Source organism: Canis aureus, chromosome 4, assembly GCF_053574225.1.
Source record: "Canis aureus isolate CA01 chromosome 4, VMU_Caureus_v.1.0, whole genome shotgun sequence".
Taxonomy (NCBI): Eukaryota; Metazoa; Chordata; class Mammalia; order Carnivora; family Canidae; genus Canis; species Canis aureus.
The window spans coordinates 19,247,257-19,268,159 of NC_135614.1; the positions used below are offsets into that span (position 1 = coordinate 19,247,257).

The following is a 20,903-nucleotide window of genomic DNA, read 5'->3' on the forward strand; positions in this document are numbered from 1 at the left end:
ATTTGCAAATTAGAAAAATAACAGATACATATATATATATAAAATTTTATATATATATATATATATATATATATATATATATATAAAATTGATAATACACACACTGGTGGCTCAAATGACAACACACACTGGTGGCTCAAAATTGCTAGCTGTTTTTAGTAATTATTTCATTAAGGTGAATATATTAATATTTGCATTTCATGTATCTTTGTGATAGCAATTAGTCATTGCCACTAGTAACACTGTGTCCAAAATTGTGCAATCAATAACAACAAAAATGTATCTCATTTACACTATGCTCTCTCCTGAAATAAGACTTTTGAACATGCTGTACCAGGAATATGCTCTCTACTGTTCTATCTTGTTAACTCCTTCTTATCACTCAGATCTCCTCATAATTGTTACTTCCTTAGAGAAACCTTCTCAACTTCACTAAGTATCTTGTTATATTTTTAAAGGAAAATATGAACACTTAGCACTTACATAATGTTGTATTTACTTATGGATCATAGTCAAAGAAATCTCAGCTTAAGATCATATACAGAGGCCCCAGACTTGGCATTACCAGTTATAGCAAACAACTGGGCTGGAATCCTGTTTACACATAGTCAATTCTACCCCACTTCCAGTAGCCCTCCTCTGTCTCCAGGAGACTGACAGGCAAACATTTCTCTCTCAAGCTAAAAGGTGGATGCTTCTTTCTAAAGAAATATAAAAAGTATATTCTAAGAGTACTCTAATTTCTAACACAAATGTTGACATCTCAAAATAGTGTCTAGAGTCACCCAGCATAAAGGCTAGATTTATCACATTTATTCTTTATCAAGTGAGAGAGAGACAAGTCCCGCCTACATGCACAACTGTAAAGTATGCTTTTCTTTGGCTTATTTTAAAATATAAACAGAAATCCAAGAATTACCATACATTTGAGAACAGTCTTCAGCATGGAAAATAAATCCTAAGATAAACAGGGGAGAAATGACCGTTGTGAAGGCATACGTTATTCAAGGAAATGAAAAAAGCTAAATAGAATCTATCCAAATAAAGCTCTCCATACAAATATTGTCAAAGAATTTATGAAGAGAGTATATCCATAAGACAAGTGTAGGAGAAAATGAAAGCATTCAAAGAACAAAAAAAAAAGACATTTTGAAACTAGAAAATTCTCTTTAAAATAATTTCAATTGAAGGCATGCCAGGCTGGCTTAGTTGATGAAGCAAGGGACTCTTGATCTCAGGGTTGTGAATCTCATCAGTTGTAGAAATCACTTAAAAATAAAATCTTTAAAAAATAATTTCAATGGGAGAATTAGAAAATAAAATTGAGGACAAGAAGTGGAACTTTTGAGGGAAAAACTAAGATACGAAGAATCAATACATCTAACATCCAACTAATTGGAACTCCAGGAAGATGGTAGATAGAAAAGTGAAAAAGATGTCAAAGATATAAAAGACACGGAGTCCTCAGAGTAGAAGAGCACATTAAGTTTTTCCTGGGTTCCTTTTACTGCTTCTATCTGGTCTCTGTGTTTCTGTTCTTGTCTTTTGTGTGTGTGTGTGTGTGTGTGTGTGTGTATGTATGCGTTTCTCCATACAGGAGTGACCCTTTTAAAATGTAATACAGAGCAGTAAACATCATTATTCAAAATCCTGGAATGGCCCCTATTGCACACAGAGTAAAAGCTAAAGTTCTCACTTGATATGTCTTGTACCTTCCTTCATATCTCTGATCTCATCTCACGCTAATTATTCTAGGCTCAAATGTCAGGAATGCTTCCCAGTTAGAATTATCTCTAATTGTGACTTCTGCTTCAAACTCACTTTCCCTGGAAATCTGCATGCTTAACCTCCCATCTCCTTCAACTGTTGCTCAGATGAGTCCTATCTTGATCACACTATTTAAAAATGTAACTCCAGCCCAGCAATAATTCTAACTGGTCTTCCTCACCTGTCTCTATGTTTTCATTTCTCCATAGCTTTCTAAAATATGATCCAAGTTACTTATTGTATCTACTCTTTATTGTCTGTCTCTATTCAATGGGATATATGCTCCATGAGGCCCAGGACCTTTGTAGATTTGATTCATTGATTGTGTTACAAGAGCCTTGTATAGTATCTAACACATAGAAGATGCCTGCAACTATTGAATAAATAAATGAATAAATTTATTTTATTTTATTTATTTATTCATGAGACACACACACACGAGAGAGAGAGAGAGAGAGGCAGAGACATAGGCAGAGGGAGAATCAGGCTCCATGCAGGGAGCCCAATGTGGGACTCGATCTTGGGACTCCAGGATCATGCCCTGAGCTGAAGGCAAACACTTAATTGCTGAGCCACTGAGGCGTCTCATGAATAAGTGAATAAATTAGTGAATGAATAAAGGATTCCTCCACTGAATGGCACAAGACTTGAAGGTCTGGCATTGTAAATAAGAAAATACAATCTGAGCATACACTCATTACGAAGAATAATGTTTATAGCTTGAATAATATAAATATTAGTTTTTTCATAATATAGAAATAACCAATAGGCAAAGCATTAATGATGCATTTATAAAGTAACTTTGCAAAGCAAACATCAACATGCACTTGTAAAATTTGGTAGGTAGGATACAGAAAAGGTGAACAAAGGTAATATAGCTATAAATTGGAGTCTAGAATTAGGACTTCATCAAGATAAAAAGCTTTTGCACAAGGAAACAATCAAAACAAAAGGAAGCCTATGAAATGGGAGAAGATATTTGCAAATGACTGAGAAAGCGTTAATGTCTAAAATCTATAAAGAACTTTTCAAACTCAACACCCCAAAAATAAATAATCCAGTTAAGAAATGGACAGAAGACATGAACAGACATTTTTCCAAAGAAGACATCCAGATGGCTAACAGGCACATGAAAAGATGCTCAACATCACTCATCACCAGGGAAATACAAAACAACAGTGAAATATACCACCTCACACCTGTCAGAATGGCTAAAATTAACAACACAGGAAACAACAGATGTTAGCAAGGGTGCAGAGAAAGGGGAACCCTCTTACACTGTTGGTAAAAATGTAAACTGGTGCAGCCACTCTGGAAAACAGTATAGAGGTTCCTCAAAAAAGTTAAAAATATACTATGCTATAGCCTAGCAATTGCACTAGTAGGTATTTACCCAAAGGATACAAAAAAAAAAAAAAAAAAAACAGATTTGAAGGGGTACAGGCACTTGATGTTTATAGCAGCATTATCAATGATAGCCAAAGTATAGGAAGAGCCCAAATGTTCACTGACTGATAAATGGATAAAAAAAGAAGTGGTCTACATATAGAATGGAATATTAGTCATCAAAAATAATGAAGTCTTGCCATTTGCAACAACATAGAGCTAGTGTGTACTACCCTAAGTGAAGTAAGTCAGAGAAAGACAAATACCATATAATTTCACTCATATGTGGGATTTAAGGAACAAAACAGATTAACTTAGGGGAAGGGGGAAAAGAGAAGCAAAACATGAGACTCTTAATTATAGAAAACAAACTGAGGGCTGATGGGGGGAGGTCAGTAGGGGATAGGTTAGATGGAAGATGGGTATTAAGGAGGGGCACTTATGATAACCACCAGGCCACTGGGTGTTATATGTGTGATGAATCACTAAATTCTACTCCTGAAACCAACATTACACTGTATGTTAACTAACTGGAATTTAAATAAATTTGGAAAATAAAACAACAAATTGTGAATCCAGATGAATCCTGTTCTCAGGGAAATCTATCTGATTGATGAACAAAATGGTTACAAGAGTATGATTTTTTATAGAGGTGGTCAGTGACAGAATTGGAAAAAAAATAAGTGGTATAATATTAATAGAGGGTCAAAAACTAATGATCATGGCTGATAAACTATAAAATAGCAATATAATTACTTAGTGAAACATAGGTAAGAGAAAAGCTAAATATAAAAGTAGCTGAAAATGGTCATATCTTGGAATTTGAATTAGGAGAAGGAGAGTGTCAGTGAGATAGGAGACTTTTTAAAATATGCTCTTATATACTATTAGATTTTTCTTTAGTGTACAGTATTTCTTTAATAAAATATTTTACAAATATTTGAAAAGAAAATAAAATCAGCCTTGGAAAATGCATATTAATAATTACTAACCAGTAAACATTGTTTCCCTTTTGTAAATAAAACATGTCCTTTAATGATTTTATTATGTAGGGGTATTTCTCAGGTTAAATACAACAAATCATAACTACAAAACAAAAAAGAAAAATAAGAATAAAGTTAAAATGAGAGTACCTGCTACTAACCATTCATCCAGACACCAAGCCCAGCATAATAGGTTTGAATAACAATACACTTTTTTCTCACAGTTATTTTTTTAAGATTAATTTATTCATTTTTGAGAGAGAGCCACCAAGCAAGGGGAAGGGGAGAGGGAGAGGGAGATAAGAATCTTAAGTAGATTCCATGCAGAACATGGAGCCTGAAGTGGGGCTGAATTTTATGACCCTGAGATTATGATCTATGCCAAAACCAAGAGTCAGATGCCCTAACAACTGAGCTACCCAGACACCCTTTCCAGCAGTTCTAATGTTGAAGCCATAGTCTACTTAAGGAGGAACAATGGAGGACTTGGTAAAAACCAGAACATTGTCGATATTCATTAACTTGTATAATTCATTCATTTATTCATTCATACACCAAATGTATACTGTACATCTGTTATTTTCTAGACACCATTTAATATTTTATGAGATAAAAAACATAGTTACTTTCTCATTTCTAAGTATTTTGTCTTTACCTACAACCATGGTTCAGGAATTTGATAGGCAGTAGTCACTACATGCAATCATGTATTTAATGAAGTAGCAACATAAACATATAATTAATAGTATATTACTTCTACATATTAAGTTATAAAGTATATTCATATATATTATTTTGTTTCACAATAGCCCTGTGTGAAAGGTGGTTTTCCATTCCTAATTTTCAGAGGAGAAAACAGAATTAGAGAACTTGCCTAAGATCACATTTTTTTGTTTTGCTTTGTTTTTTTAAGTAGGCTCCCCACCTATCATGGACTCCAGCGTAAGCCTTGAACTCATGACCCTGAGATCAAGACCTGAGCTGAGATTAAGAGTCAGAAGCTTACCTGATTGAGCCCCATAGGTGCCCCTAAGATCATCTGTTTGAGAAAAAAGTAAATACCCCAATTCATTGTACTTTCTGCCACATTTCACATAATTTACTTCATTTCAATGCTTGGGTTAGGCATGTTTGTCTCTTCCATCGGGCTATTCTAAAAACTTAGATCAAGTGATCAAGCGCTCCTCTCTGGAAGTTACACTAATTCTATCCAAGCAACTGGGATCATTTCTTTACCGAAATTCTAAACTTTGTATGCATATATGTGCATGCATTTATGTGTGTGTGTGCATGCATGCACTACACTGTATAATAGCATTTATTTTATTGTATCAATGTGCTTGCATATTTTTGAGACTAGGACTTCACTGTAATACCTGCTAGCTTCTATACTGCTTCATGGATCTGTGTTTATTATGCAGGTTTAGACTAGAAGAATTTTGGATTCTGATCCTGACTGATTAAAACTGTGAGGCTGGGGATCCCTGGGTGGCGCAGCGGTTTGGCGCCTGCCTTTGGCTCAGGGCGCGATCCTGGAGACCTGGGATCGAGTCCCACGTCGGGCTCCTGGTGCATGGAGCCTGCTTCTCCCTCTGCCTGTGTCTCTGCCTCTCTCTCTCTCTCTCTGACTATCATAAATAAATAAAAATTAAAAAAAAAAAACAAACAAACTGTGAGGCTGGTTTCATGTAACTTTAGAGCCAGCAAGATGACATTTTTCTCTACATCTGTATGTCACAGAAAGAGATATGTCAGAAATCATAGAAGCACATGATCTTTTTGCTTCTACCTCCTTCTCTGCAATATGCTGGTAAAGGTAAGGGGCATACATAAGCTGGATTCTAATCCCATCACTAGTATTTACAGCTGTGAGGCCTTGGGTTATTAATATATTCCTTCCATGCCTTCATGGTTTCATCTCTAATATAATAACAGTACATACCTCATAGGATTATTTTGAAGGTTAAATGAGTTAAATAATTCAGAACAGGGTCTGAAATATAATGGCACTTACTAAATTATTACTAGCTATTTTTATCTTCTTCACAGATGATCTGGATTATTAAATTAGATGGTGCATGTGAAAATGATTTGAAAGTACTGTTACTATTTCATTTAATCATATGTGTATTTATGGTGAACAATGAATAAAATTTACAAGCATTAAAAGTGGGAAAGACTCAATCATAAGCACCACATAAAAATATTTAAATGCTATCCAGGAAAGACTGACTTCCGAGATTCTCAGGATACTTCTCTCAATTCACTTAATCATCGATCTCTGGGTCATGCTACAGTAGAATTCTGACAAAAGAAAACAAAAGGAAGCCTTTAATGTTGTCCTTCTGGGGCTCAAAACCTCCCTGGTTACACCCTCTATCTCCTGCTCAATTCTTCTCAATTTCCACCTAACATCAGTAGCAACAGTAACCATGCCCAGTAATGGGAAAATAACACATGTCCCTAGATCATTTGAACAGCTAGCTTCTGCTCCTTAGCTTCATTTTCATAACCTCAGCTGAACATTATTTTGACCACTGACTAGTTTTATATCATTTATAAAACTCTAATTTATGCACTGTATTTCAGAGAACTCCTTTAATAGCCACTTTCGTTTCTGGTGGCCTAGACATTATTCACCTGAATGAGAAGGGATCAGTTTTAGCCAATTAAAGATCATAAAAGGAAAACAGATATCACCCATAAGCAAAACCCTGCACTGAGAGTTAAGAATACAAAATAAATTGTCTGTCTACCTGTAAACTACAAACCATTACGCTTTCCCTGATCATTCAATTATATTTTAAAATCAGTTTATTATTTTAAATCAATCTTTTTTTGTTAGACATCTTAGATTCAAACGTATGCCCCATTCTTAACAAGTGGATACTGTTTTGGACATTAATTTTTATGTTAGAATCTCAGGACTGTTTTACAACTAAATCCTTTTTTTTTTCTTTTGTAAATTTCTCTTCTTTCAAATTTTGTTTATTTTCTGTACCTTGTATGTTTTTGCAATCAAAATTAGGTATTTCAAAACAAGAGAGAGGATAATTGGATGGATAAATGGAAAGTGAGTCTATTTCAGACGAGTCTGTAAAGCAGAAAAGGTTATAGGTGGAGAATGAAAGGCACATTCCAGAAAAGTGGAATAGCAAGTATGCAGACATGGAGATCTCTAAATATCCTTCCTTTTCCCTTTCATTCTCCATTGGGTGGTATCTTGGTAGTCATTAAGAATTTGAATAATCCAAAGACAAAGCAAAAGCTTATAGTACTATGGAAGAAGCACAAAATTTATAAATAATAAACAAGCAAACAAACGACTGGTAGGAAATAGGCCACTATCCTACATGGGAGAGAGAGAATAGTAATAGCAGGAGGAGGATAAACAATATTTTCCATCCTCCCCTTCATAATAAACAGATTCTTAGAAGTTTTTGACTAACATTTAAATCTTTTTAGATGAGGCATTTGGGGATAAGTTTATATTACACACATTTCTTCATCTGTTTATATTTCTATTGCCAGCATTTGAGGGTAGCAACCATATGTCAGTTGTCTTATATTCCCAGAGTCAAACACAGGGCCTAGCTTATCATGAGAATGCTATAAATACTTAATTACATCGTCAGGGTTAGGGTTTGAATAGAGATGAAACCATGGGTAAGACTATTTTGCATATTAATTGATGGTTTTCTAAAAACTGAAAACAGAAATGTCTAAGGAGAAATCAAAATTTACCTGGTATCCAAATAAATGCTACAAAATATCATATATTTTTCTATATTCTTTGATTATATAGACACACACTCATCCCCCACATACCCTCTCACTCTCCCACACACATACATATTCATAACTTAAAAATAATTTCAAATGTTAAAAATGGACAAAGTTGTAGAGTCAAAAATAGATGCCTCTTTCACCCCAACCTGATTTCTGGTCCTCTAAAAGAAAACATCCCAAGATGTTTTGTAGACAAACAAGCACATAGGTGCACATTTAGTATTAACACATAGGATGGCAGCATGCTACACAAGGAGTCTGTACACATCATTACTTTCTCCACATGAAGATGAATAATATGAAATCTGCATTTCAAGCTGGTATTTTTCATTAGGTCACAGCAGAATAAACTGGGAGCTTAAATATTCTCAATCGCTATACCCTGATATTTAGACTTATTAAGTCTATAGGAGGGGCAAAAATTATGTGTGTTAAAAAAAATCCCTCAGGTATTTCTGATTACAGTTTGAGAACAACTGTTCTAATTAACTCCTGGGTTTACTTTTGTTAAAAATATCCACATGCACATAGCTGAGTTGATTTAGTTTAGAAAAGAGAATTATTTGACCTGGTCTGTATCACTGACACTTATTATAGAGATGCATGGGATTTGTAGAATAGTTACAAATTTTAACACAATCAGAAAAAATCTAGATCTTTAGAGGAAAATGCTGCTTGACAAAAATCACTTTTCTAGAGTACAATACCCTTCTGCATCAGAATACTTTAAGAATAAGTCTGGTTAAAGAATAAACACTGGTTGAGGTAAACAGCACTTAAATAATTCTGATCTATTTCTCACTTGCAGACCAAGATTTTAGGCTGTGAAGTATAATTTGACAGGTCCTTTCAATTAGTTTATGAAGGTAAGCCATTGCCAAGCTCCTCATTGGAATCATAATTCAATGCATTTTCTCTTCCTCATTTGCCTATTGAATAAGTAAATACTCAATTCATATAATGTATCATCATGTTAAACCTAAACTTGAAATCCAAACATAATTTTAAAGTAATGAGAATGAAGGACAAGGATTAAATTTATACAAGGACCCTCACCAGTAAAGCATGATGAAATTATACCTTCTCACAGCAAAGTGGATTCAGATACAGTAAGGGGGATATGTTTATGGTGCAGTGTTCTACATGTGTTCATGTCCCATTGGAAATAAACATGAGTGCTATGTAGAGAAGACCTTTATTATCAGGCCTGTGTTGTTACCGCTACTAGAAAAGTGATTTCTCTAGTTTTCAGCTGGTCTGGGAGAACACAGAAACCTTTCTTTTATACCAACCGCTTGCACATTGCTTTGAAAATAACATCTGTGTCTATAATACAACTCCATGGGAACACACAAAAAAATGTGCAACAAATGTGAAAAGATTATTGGGTTGAATTTGGGAGCTTTGTGCTTGAATATAGTCTCAAGCCTATTTGTAACATATGTATAAAACATGATATGCAAAATATTATGAGCCTATGAAATGTATAGTTATTAAGGGTGAATTTTGAGTCAATCAATAAGCTTCCTCTTATTTGAAGCTGTTCCTTCTGATGAGGATGACAATTTTCTGTGTAGGAGGAGGAAGTAAACAATATGCATCACCTTGTGACAGAGTAGCTGGTTGATGATGCATCTGATGAGGATCATCCTCTTTCAACTTGTTCATGTTTGTGAAGGCAGTCCTTTTGTGGCTGTGTTACCCAGGCGTAGAAAAGATGCCGCCAGCCTGACTGCAGGACTAGGATGTGAGTCTGCCTAATTGAAAACATTTTGAGCATTTAAATAACCCACTGTTACTGGGATATATATTTGAGGAAAGGCTTTTCCAGTGCTCTTACCTGAAAATTGTGGATAATAGCACCTGTTCAGTCAGATTCAGAGGATTCTCATGAGGATTAAATTATGTAATAGGTGGGTGAGAGCTTTAAAAATTACAGTGTACTTGAAAAAAAGGCAAGTTATTAATATTGTTGGAAGACCTATTAAGGAGGGAGAACAAAAGATGAACTAGTTCCTCTGCCATGTTGTCTGTTAGCTTTTGACACCATTGTCCATCTAATCACTAAATGTAGAGTCCAAAAATCATTCTCCTCCTTATTCCTTCTATTCAAATAGCAATTAAGTGATTCTAGTGGTTTGCATCAAAATAATTCTTGAATCCATTCTTTCTGGTCTTCTTCTATTGCAATCGTGATGCAGATTTTCATAAAATAGTCTTCAACGAGGATCCCTAACTCCTTTCTATATCCCTCAAACCTATCCTCTAACTACATGAAAGAATACATGGTCAAAATGATTATCTGATTATGAATATTTCCTGCTTCAAAGGCATCCAAGGTTTCTGTTCATGTTCACACTTCTTAGCATGGCAAATAATAAAAAAGACCATTTTCTATTCCCCAACTCCCTTTGCACATTCTCTGCAACCATTTACACAAAGTGATTACATATTTCCTTACCACAAATAATATTTCATGTCTCTGAGCCTATTCCATAGCACCCTCTGTACCCAGAGAGGTCTTCCCACCACTTAATACTCTTCCCTCAAGATTTAGCTAAGATAATATGACATATGGGAATTTTTTTGCTTGTTTCCACCCTCCCCCAACCCATAGTACCATTCTCTAGGGCTTCTATAAAAGCCTGTGTCTGTTTTTATCTCTGCACTTTCTATATTTTTTTAAGGATTGGCTGATTTATGCATCTGTCTTTTCTAGATGGGGGACCTCTTGAAGGCAAGGTCTGTGTCATACTATTTTTAGGTCCCTGTGTTATAGGCACATAGTGAACTCTAATAAATATCTATCAGGTGTGAGTGATATGGGATAAGGACATCATTATAGAAATGTAAGGAAAAAATAATGGCATAGAGAAAGTATAAGCAAGTTCCCTGTAAAAAGGAAGTAAAAAAATGAAAGGGGAAAATAAAGAGGAAGAGTCATTGGTGAGATATTAATAAAGATGGTCATACAAAAGATACAAATGTTGAAAAGAGAAATAGGAGAAGGGTAGAAAATTAAAGAGAATTGGTGGATGGACAATAAGACAATTATAAGTCAAGAGAAGAGAAACAGACTGTGGGAAGAAGGACAAAATTGACAAATATAAACCAATATATTGAGGGCAGAGAAGTGGAAGAAAAGAAATCAGAAGGTGTGTTGACAAGTACTTACCATGGAAAAGAGCAAATGTAAAATAGCCATCTGGATAGTAGAAGAAAACAGAAAGAGCCCAGAATAATTAAAGGAAGGCAATGATATAATGACAATACCAAGTAAAGGACATTTAAGATAAAAAACAGGCATTAAACAAACAAGCAGAACTCCACAGATGAGTAAGAAATTATGATTTGGAAATACTAGAGATCATTTTTTAAATGCTGGACCATTCTGTTTATTAAAATATAGAATTTTGCCAAAAACAGTAACTTAAAAGTATCTCTATTTTTTTTAAAGATTTTATTTATTTATTCATGAGAGTCACAGAAAGAGAGAGGCAAAGACACGGGCAGAGGGAGGAGTAGGCTCCATGAAGGGAGCCTGATGTGGGACTTGATCCCAAGACTCCAGGATCACGCCCTGAGCTGAAGGCAGATGCTTAATCACTGAGCCACCTAGGCATCCCGGATACTCACTTTATTAAATGTAATGGACAAATAGTAAACCCCAAATCGGCAATTCCACTGGCAATGCAGTCATTAAAAGAGTACTGTCAAGCTACTCGTGTCCCTTTTTTAGGTTAGTTTTTCTGTACACCTCTATAAACTGAGTTTTGCTCTCATTCAAGAGCAATTATGATTTGGTATCTGCCCTAAGCTATAACAAATGAGCCAGATTTGAAATATAAAATGTTTATTTCTATTGATGCACTGTAAAAGACTACTCGTCCCCACTGGCATCTTAGAGTTGCTTCATTATACAAGGAGAAAATTGGAAGAAAAGCACCACGGGCAGATGTCCTGCATGCTGTCAGAGTAGGTGACATTTATATGATGTGACTCACCTTGACATCTCTTGGTATTCCATTACAAATCTGAGAGACTGTATTTTCACTTGTGGATTGCAATTGCCTGAGGTACCCAGATACTCTCCATGTTCTTCAGCAGAGGTCAGCCAATACTCATTGTTAAACACCAGTCAAATACATGATGGCCAGCTGGCAAATTGACACTTCTGCAATGCTTGAATCTGCCCTTTCCAATCTAATATTTTATAGGAGGTAGACCTCAAGGGATATCATGATGTTAGTTATGGTGTGCCTACAAATGTAATAGGACTACTTTCTTTTAAATATAGAGTGTCATTGCTTTATAATCACATTTTTTTTTATCCAGAAAATCAAGAGCATACTAACCAAATTGTATACTTATTTAAAACAACACCCTTAAATTGTTTTCCTATTTTGAAATTTATTGGAAATGCCTACTTGAGCAGCTTATATCTCATTTCCAGCAAGAATATAACTTTTCCTCTTCCTTCTATGTCACCTGAACTGTACTCATCCTTTGGCTCCCTTTTAATATTATCTAACAATAAATTCGTATTTGTGATGACTGATCAATGCCATTTTATGGCCAAAATATTTTCAACCTGTATGCCATCAGCTGCTGACTATAATTCTAATTCACCTACCAGGAACCATGTGGGCACGTCCCATGTTGTCTTAGCTTAGGTTTTGTGGGATTCTGTAAGAAATTTAAAGTTCCACACCAACTCTCTTAATGGCTTTTTCACATCATTTTTTTTAAAGAATTTGAAGTCATTTGAAAATAACAGTCACCATTTATTGTGTCCTTACTCTGCACCAGGCATTGTTTATATGCATTATTTATATAATCTTCACAACAAACATATCAGGTGGATTTTGCTATCTTCATTATAATGACAAAAAAATGAAGTTGGTAGAGCGTGAGTGCTGTGTCCACATCACAAAAAACATCTAGTGACAAAGTCAGGAGTCAACTCTCACGTGTCAGATTCCAAAGTCAATTATCTATTGCTAAACACCAGGGAAAAAATTAAAATAAAAATTATGTATATATTGCATTAATTTTTCTGTTTTTATTTTGCTATCTCTACTGATACAGTGAACTTCCAACCAACAATGTAAGATGTTCTAGCTTCTAATTAAAAATAAAATAAAAAAGAAACTGTTCATTGCTCTAACCCTGTGGCTATTATCTCTCTCTCATGCAGATTGTAGTACAGATTCAAAGTTAAATTTCCATTCCTCTTTGTGTTATATGTAAGAAGCACTGAAAATATGGGTAAATCTTCTTCTAGACTACTAAGCTCCAATCTGGGGAAAAAAAAAAAAAACAGTGAGGGAAGTACAGCTATATTTTCCATAAACACATGGCAAGTTGTGTCTGCAGGGATTCCATGGAATGTCTATAAAATATTCCTATTCCTGGGAAATTAAAATACCATAAAATTATATTTTATCACATTTCTATAAGAAGAATAGATAATGTACAAGAACATTTTAATAATTTATGAAAGAAAAGCAGACTAAATGAATATTTGATATTATAATATTTTAAATTTTTAAATAGATTCTAATATCCAGACTATAGTTTCCTTTTCTTCTTTTTTCAGACAGCCTACCTTGAAAAGCTCAATGACTCTCATAGCTTTAGCACTTATCTCTCTGAGAATAATTCCCAAATTTGGATCTGTACCCAATATTACCCTGAACTCTAGTTCCTTTTTCCAGGAAACTGGATATTTCTGCTTGCATGTTTTATTTGAAATGCAAAATATCTGTATTTGAACTCAATATCCTCAAAAGTACATTTTTCCTAAATCTACATTCTCCTTAAAAAAATAGCACCATTATTTCCCCTTATTTTTCATATATAACACATGACGGTCATCTTAAAACATTTGACTTCTCATGTTTTTATAAGTTGAAATTCTAATTCCAAGCCCTTCATGAAGTGCTCCCAACTTACACCAGTGCTCTCTCCTGCTAATTTCCCTTCTAATAATGACCTGCATTTTATATTCCTTCTCTGGGGGATGTATTCCTCTTCACCTGAGAAACTCCCATTCTTTCTTCAAGATTGAGTTCAAATTGCTCCTTTTCTGTGAAGTCTTTATTAATTACCAATGCATAGTTCATCATTTCCTGGGTTCCTAATTCTTACATTTTTCCTCCTCTAATTTCTACAGGTCCTTGAGGGTAGATATTGAATCCCAACCTAGATTTTGCTTTTTATATGAAGAGCAGAATCCAGTGTATAATATTTTTAAATACATGCAAAAAGAAATGAGTATGTGAATGGACAAATAATTCAATGAATCTTTGATTTCTCTTAATATTTTCTTGGCCTTTATATCACTACATTTTGTTTCGCCTTCAAACTATGTGCATTAAAAATAATTCCCAGGTAGCTTTAGTATCTCTTTAAACTGAAAAGTCAAAACTTCCATGAAATATATTACATGATTTAGTTCAGCTTCTTTTTCCAGGGCCATGCTATGTTAATGAACTTTCAAAACATTAGTAGGTCCCATATAGTTACAATAGATTATTCTTAAAACAAGTTTGAATAAGTTCCCTATATATGTAAGTAAATTATGGTAAGCAAAAATTAATTTTAATGTTCATAGGGTAAAATAATATATTTAATATTTTTATTCCTACAAGTAATTTGCTTTCATTTCTATTTCTATCTTTCTTGCATGGTATCAATTCCATAAGATCAGAAATTTGATGGAACCCTTTCTTGAAATTCTAACTTTTTCCTGTAGGTCATAAGGAAATATTCTTTGAAGACAATGATGGAATTTGAGGTGTTCAGGATGTTTTCCTAAGGAAACCTTAAGTTCATCTCTCCCTTCTAAAGCAAATGAAGGAGTAAGTTTCCATGGAGAAAATAAAATTAAACAGCCTCTCTGCCATTGTATGAGCAAAAGAAGGCAACCCCACATTTTCATTATCATAGTAATTACAGTGATAGTGATAATATTTATATAGTTGCACCTGAATGATCAGTGACCTTGTTGGAAAGACAAACAAGAAATGACCTGGTTAATGAGTCTGTGACAGTCAAGGTAGGGGCACTAAGATCAGTTTCTACTCATAATCACAGAATATGGTCATGAAATATAAATATAAATTATTGATATTTAAGGCAAGTACTCATTCCAAGTAAGGGATGGGACTGGCAGAGGCAAATATCTGTAACCAAGGTAGAGTGTTCAACAGAACCCCAAAACAGAGAAGGTAAGAGGATTTAACTAGAGAGAGGATCCCTCTCACTCCAAATTAAAAATGATTTAAGCAACTACATACCAGAGTAATAAGAATTTAGTATCTCTCTGAGTCTACCTCCCTCTATAACATCTCCGGGTACAAAAACACACTTAATCATAAGAAAAGAATGGATGAAACACCCAATCATGTAGTCATGAAGAGACAAAGAGATCAAGATTTTCATGAGAGTGGTTATAGTATAGGTCAATTGGTCTAGGTTATTTAAGAAAAGAAAAATAAAATGACAATAAATGGGGGGGAATGGAAGGATCTGAGACAAGAGAATATCACAGGTTGAGAATAAGGTATAAAAGTTTTGTAAGTGAAGGAATTAGACATAGGAGTGAGAATTTAAGATATCAATGAGGAGGAATCCTATTTATAGAATATATTCATCAAAGTACTGTAAAAGAGCAAATAAACTCCAACCTACACTAATTAAGGGCTCTTGAAACACAGCAGGAATAAGATGAATAAAATTCGTTATATTCCCACAGGTCTATCTATTGGAATGTTTCACTGTTTATCTTTTCTTAAAAACCAGTTACTTTTAAACTCATTGGACCATTGGTTTAGAATACAGATTATACAGATTGCTTTTTTTCTATAAAAAATAAGTATTTTGTTTTTAAACATAAAATTAATTCAATATTATTTATATATTATCTGTATATCACCATCCCAAAGAAATTATCAGCTAAATTTCTGAGAAGCTAAGCACACAAATGGACACTGGCCATACTAAATATGACAATGAGCTTTGACTCACAAGCTGCAGCAACTAGGTGGGGAAACCAAACCACAGGCTTTATAGCAACTGACCAAGAATGGTCAAGACTTTGACAATGACAGCTGTTCTACTTATATTTGCCTCACTTTAAATTCAGTAACAATCAGAAAAAGCAAATGTGTTCCCCAAACCAATCACATAGGATGCCTTGTAGAGAGCCTGCCTAACTTTTTCTTGTGTCAACAATCTCCAATCAGAGATAACTTAAGTCTTTTCCCCCGATTTTAAAGCTTTCTGTCTACTCTGCCTGCCTTTGAGTCTCTGCCAAAAGCAAGTAATGGTAGCTGACTCCTTTGCTATAGTACGTTCTGAATAAAAAGTCTCTGTGTGTTCTCATTTGGATGGTCTTTGTTTATGCTCACAATTCTAATGGTTTAATTGCCTGTGCTTAAGACAATGCATAATTTAATTCTATCCACCTGAAATCTCTGCAGATTTACACAAGACAGAACTGTTTTGCCACTTGGGAATTGAGATAGCTGTCTCATAAATTCATTACAGCCAGACACTGAAATGCCAAATTTCAGGTAAGAGTATCTGTGCTCTCACTCTCAGCTAATTTTAATAAACAATTACTAAGATGTTACATAACTACTTATCACCACTTATCATAGCTACTTATCACTACTTATGTCACTATACTTATGTCAAAATATATGTAAATTTTTATTTTGTGAAAATATTATGTGAATCATTCTTATTTATGTTAAAGCATTTCTTGCTGGCATTACTAAATAATGATCCCAGTGATTTAAGACTCCACAAAATTAAACAAACCTAATTTTTGCCAGGAGAATATTCATGTAAAAGACAATGATAATACCTAATAATTGCTCTCACGTACTGCCCAACAAGAAAGAAAAAGTGATCCATCATCACAGAGTACAGAAAAATAACTCTTGATCCCTGATACGATACTTATTTCAAATATAACATGAATGCCTCACTCACATGTGTAATTTAAGAAGCAAAACAGAGGATCACAGGGTAAAGAGGGAAAAATCAAACAAGATGAAATTAGAGAGGAAGACAAACAAGAGACTCTTAATCATAGGAATAAAACTGAGGGTTGCGGAAGGGAAGAGGTGGGGGGACAAGGTAACTAGGTGATGGGCATTGAGGAGGGCATGTGATGTAATGAGCACTGTGTGATAGATAAGACTGATGAATCACTGACCTCTACCTCTGAAACCAATATACATTATATATTAATTGAGTTTAAATTAAAAATAAATAAAAATATATATTGGAAAAAATAAGCAGAAAAATAAATCCCTTCTTAATATTATTAATTGCAAAGCCAGAAATGTTTTTCAAAATCTTAAATGATCACATATTTCACATTTTCAATTATTTGCTAGATATCTGTGTATAGACTTCATACATATGAAAAAGAGGTTAGTAGCTTTATCAAGTAAAGAAAAATGAAATTTCTCTGCATTTATAATTTAAATCACAAGACATAAGACTATTTTTAAAAGGAAAATGCAGCATGCACAATTCATTCTGGGTAACTATGAAAATGAAATTAAAATTTGTGTTTCTTCTAGGCTTATTATACATATAGTCAGGCTTATAATACTGATTGAAATTTTTCAGGTTGCAATACTTCAGGAGCATTTGATTAACCATGTGATTATTCACATTTGGCCCAGGAATATTGGTCCATTATCGGAAAAGCCTATCTATGCACAAATAGGTCATTTAAATTTATAAATCATCAAAATATGCTGTTAGTGTTCATAAGCAGTTCTTTTTTCTTATTGATAAATATCAATCTTCAAAATTTCAGAGGGAAATATCAGGAAAAAAATTAATGTCACTTTAAAAAGGGAAAATAACATACATGGTTTGACATAAAAATCAACATATTTTTTGCAGCCTTTTCTCTCCAAAGTTTTCTTCAGGACGTTATTCTTATAAACACAGGATTGGGCTATTAGGATGCAACTAAAATGCAGACAATCTGATAATGAAAGGCCTTCCCATTTTTCTGTTGTCTGGCCAACACCCAATAGGATCTTTGTTCAACACCTGTGATCATCTCTCATATGCTTGAGCATAAGCAGCCCAGGTGAGAAAAACTTTCAAAAATGGCCAACACCCAATAAGGATCTTCGTTCAACACCTGTGATCATCTCTCATATGCTTGGGCGTAAGCAGCCCAGGTGAGAAAAACTTTCAAATCTTTGCTTGCTCTATTTATATCTCAACTCCTAGCAAGATTCTTCAGTCTCTCAGAGATCAATTTCTAGGGCCACCAGAAATGTCTTCTCCTATCTATTATTTAGAGATTTTTTTTCACTTTTCTGCTCTGCTGCCCATATTATATTCTCCTCACCTCTTTTTCCATTGTATCTTATGCTGCCTTAGTTCAAAATCCTCCACTGTAGGTATTGGTATATCCTAAATACCAAGGACGGTGCCTGATATTCGGTAGATGTTCCATAAATAAACCAATAGAAATTCTACAAAAGCTTACAAATTTTGTCAAAATAATGCATCATTTTTAAAGTAAAAATGACATGAGTCATGTCTGAGAATATACAATTTGATGAGGATGGGTATTGGTATACCTATCTTGGTATATTTTTTAATAAATAATTTAAAAAATAATAGTGTTTAGGGACACGTGGGTGGCTCAGCCAGTTAAATATCCAACTTTTGATTTTGGCTCAGGCCATGATCTCAAGGTCGTGAGATCCAGTTCTCCTTCGGGCTTGCACTGGGAGTGGAACATGCTTAAGATTACTTCTCTTTCCCTCTCCCTTTGCCCCCACCAATATTTGCACACTCTCTCGCTCTAAAAAAAAAAGTAAATAAATAATAATAATAGTGCTTAAAGCAGTATTACTTTTATCTAGGTATTTCCAATTTTTTAAACTTTGTTAATATTGATATTAAAGTTGATACACTCTTAGAAATCATAATTTTTGACAAAGATGAATATGATGGTTTTTCTTTTTTATTTAGGGAGGAGTTATCATTTTTTATCTTTTTCCTCATAATTTTTTTCAGCAAATGATTTAAAAAATATATACCAAGTAACCATACAAGGTATAATTAAATAACGAGGAAGTTTTCCCTAGAACCTGACTTCTGTTCTGATGGGGAAAAAAAAATTAGATGTTCTCAAGTGTTACATAAACCATGAAATGTGAGAACAGTTTAGGTTCAGCTAAGATACTGCTTGGACAGAATTTACCTGAGGTGAGAAAAGGAAAAGGGGACACAATTCATGAAGAAAACATTAATAAATAATCTAAGCTCTAAAATATCATAAGGAGAAAACATTCACAACCCTAATAAATTTCAATGGACTTCCGAGTTAAGATGACAGATTGTCACAAATATATAATTTTTCTCCTTCTCCAAGTCTCACTGAAACTATGGACACATTTTTTTTTTTCTTTAAGGATCTAAATGTTCTAGGATGGGAAGAACAGAACAGGACAAGAGACAACAGTGAGAACTATTAGGAAACTAGAAAGCAGATGCCAAGTGGTAAATAATATAGGCAACCTAAGAAAGCCAAAGTCCAAACCAGCAACAGGAAAACTCAGGACTAAACTGATTTAAACAGAAATATTTATGTATAACTGGAATTTGGGGTGGAGAGAGGAACTGAAAAAGGCGGTTCTGTCCCCTCACCTACTCCACACCACTGAACACTGGCTTCTCCCTTACCTCCAGAAAAGTCTAGAGATTATTCACTGAAAACTCAGGCCAAAATAAACTGTCTTTCACTGGAAGTCTCTAGACTTACCTTGGGTAGTACCTTTAACTGATGACAAGGGTACTTGAGTGAATATGTGAATACTTAATAGTAATTGGAGAGACTTGCAGCCTTTGCACCCTCTGTACCTCTGCTCTTAGAACCTTTACCTTCCAGGCAGGAGTTTGGAAGATGCTTCCCTAGGAAACTAATCAGTATGAGGGAGAAGACTTACTTTCCTTTAGCAAGTCATAAGACCTAAATCTGATTCTAGAAGGTGCCAAATTCTGAAGAAAAGGGACACTCAGGTTTAGAGGGTTCCACAGACTCATTGTAATAATATAACATACATCGTATGACTATGTAGATGGTCTTTCATCACAGAGCATTCCTGTTTAAAAACTAAAGTCTGATTTTTCTGCACTGGAATGAATACATCACAAAGGTAGTGACAGAGATGCATCATTCCATTTGTAACTGTTCACAGACAACCAGACTAAAATCTCCATGTCTCCAGTTAAAACTGGAAGAAGTACTAAATGGTTGGTGTGCCAAAGGGCTTGTGCCAAGGCTCAGAAATGGCTACATCAGGTTTTACAGGAGTATTTTTTCCAGCTCCTGGTATAATACTTTCCAGGAATTTACCAAGTTTCTATTTGCCTATACCAGAATTTCCAAAGCCTGTCTAGTTACACTTGTCTCCCAATTGTGGCTAGACCCCCATGGTTTGAGTCTCAGCTAGTGCCATCCAAAAGTGCAGTCATTCTTCCTGCATATCATTCTTAGATTTCTTTTCCTTATATCATGTTATCATCATGATCAATTGAATTATTCCCCATCTCCTACTTAAAACAACAACAAAAATCCCTGTCCATTTTCTAAGGCCTTTTTATAATCCATCACTTTCTTCATGCTCATCTTAACTTCATGTTGTATTTATATAGTTTTCTAAGAGCCCCAAAATGGATCTGACTCATTCCCACCTTCTAGCCTCCATCTTTGTGGGTTTTTTTCACTTATATCATCTCCTTCCACGATCTAATCCCTGTATTTCATTCAAATTCTAAAGCAAACTTCATTTGTTCATACTTTTGTTCTCCGCTTACTCTATTCCCCCAATGATAACACTATCTTCTGAAATCCTAATGATTTATAGCTAGAAATATACAATGCTTCTATTCTAAAATTGTTGTTATTTCCAACTGGTGTCT

The 20,903-nt window shown here is 34.4% G+C and overlaps 1 protein-coding gene across 3 annotated transcripts in view; it reads right to left on the reverse strand.

The window, feature by feature from the left end:
* CTNNA3 (catenin alpha 3) overlaps positions 1–20,903 on the reverse strand; it is a 1,688,099-nt gene that overhangs the window by 121,692 nt on the left and 1,545,504 nt on the right. Inside the window, exon 16 of one of the 3 annotated variants that reach the window (XM_077894691.1) lies at positions 6,066–6,440. The exons of the other annotated variants lie outside the window; for them this stretch is intronic. Coding sequence (XP_077750817.1) covers positions 6,428–6,440 — 13 coding nt within the window. The 3' untranslated portion in view covers positions 6,066–6,427. Of the gene's footprint in view, positions 1–6,065; positions 6,441–20,903 lie in introns of those variants that run through there. 3 annotated transcript variants of the gene reach the window in all.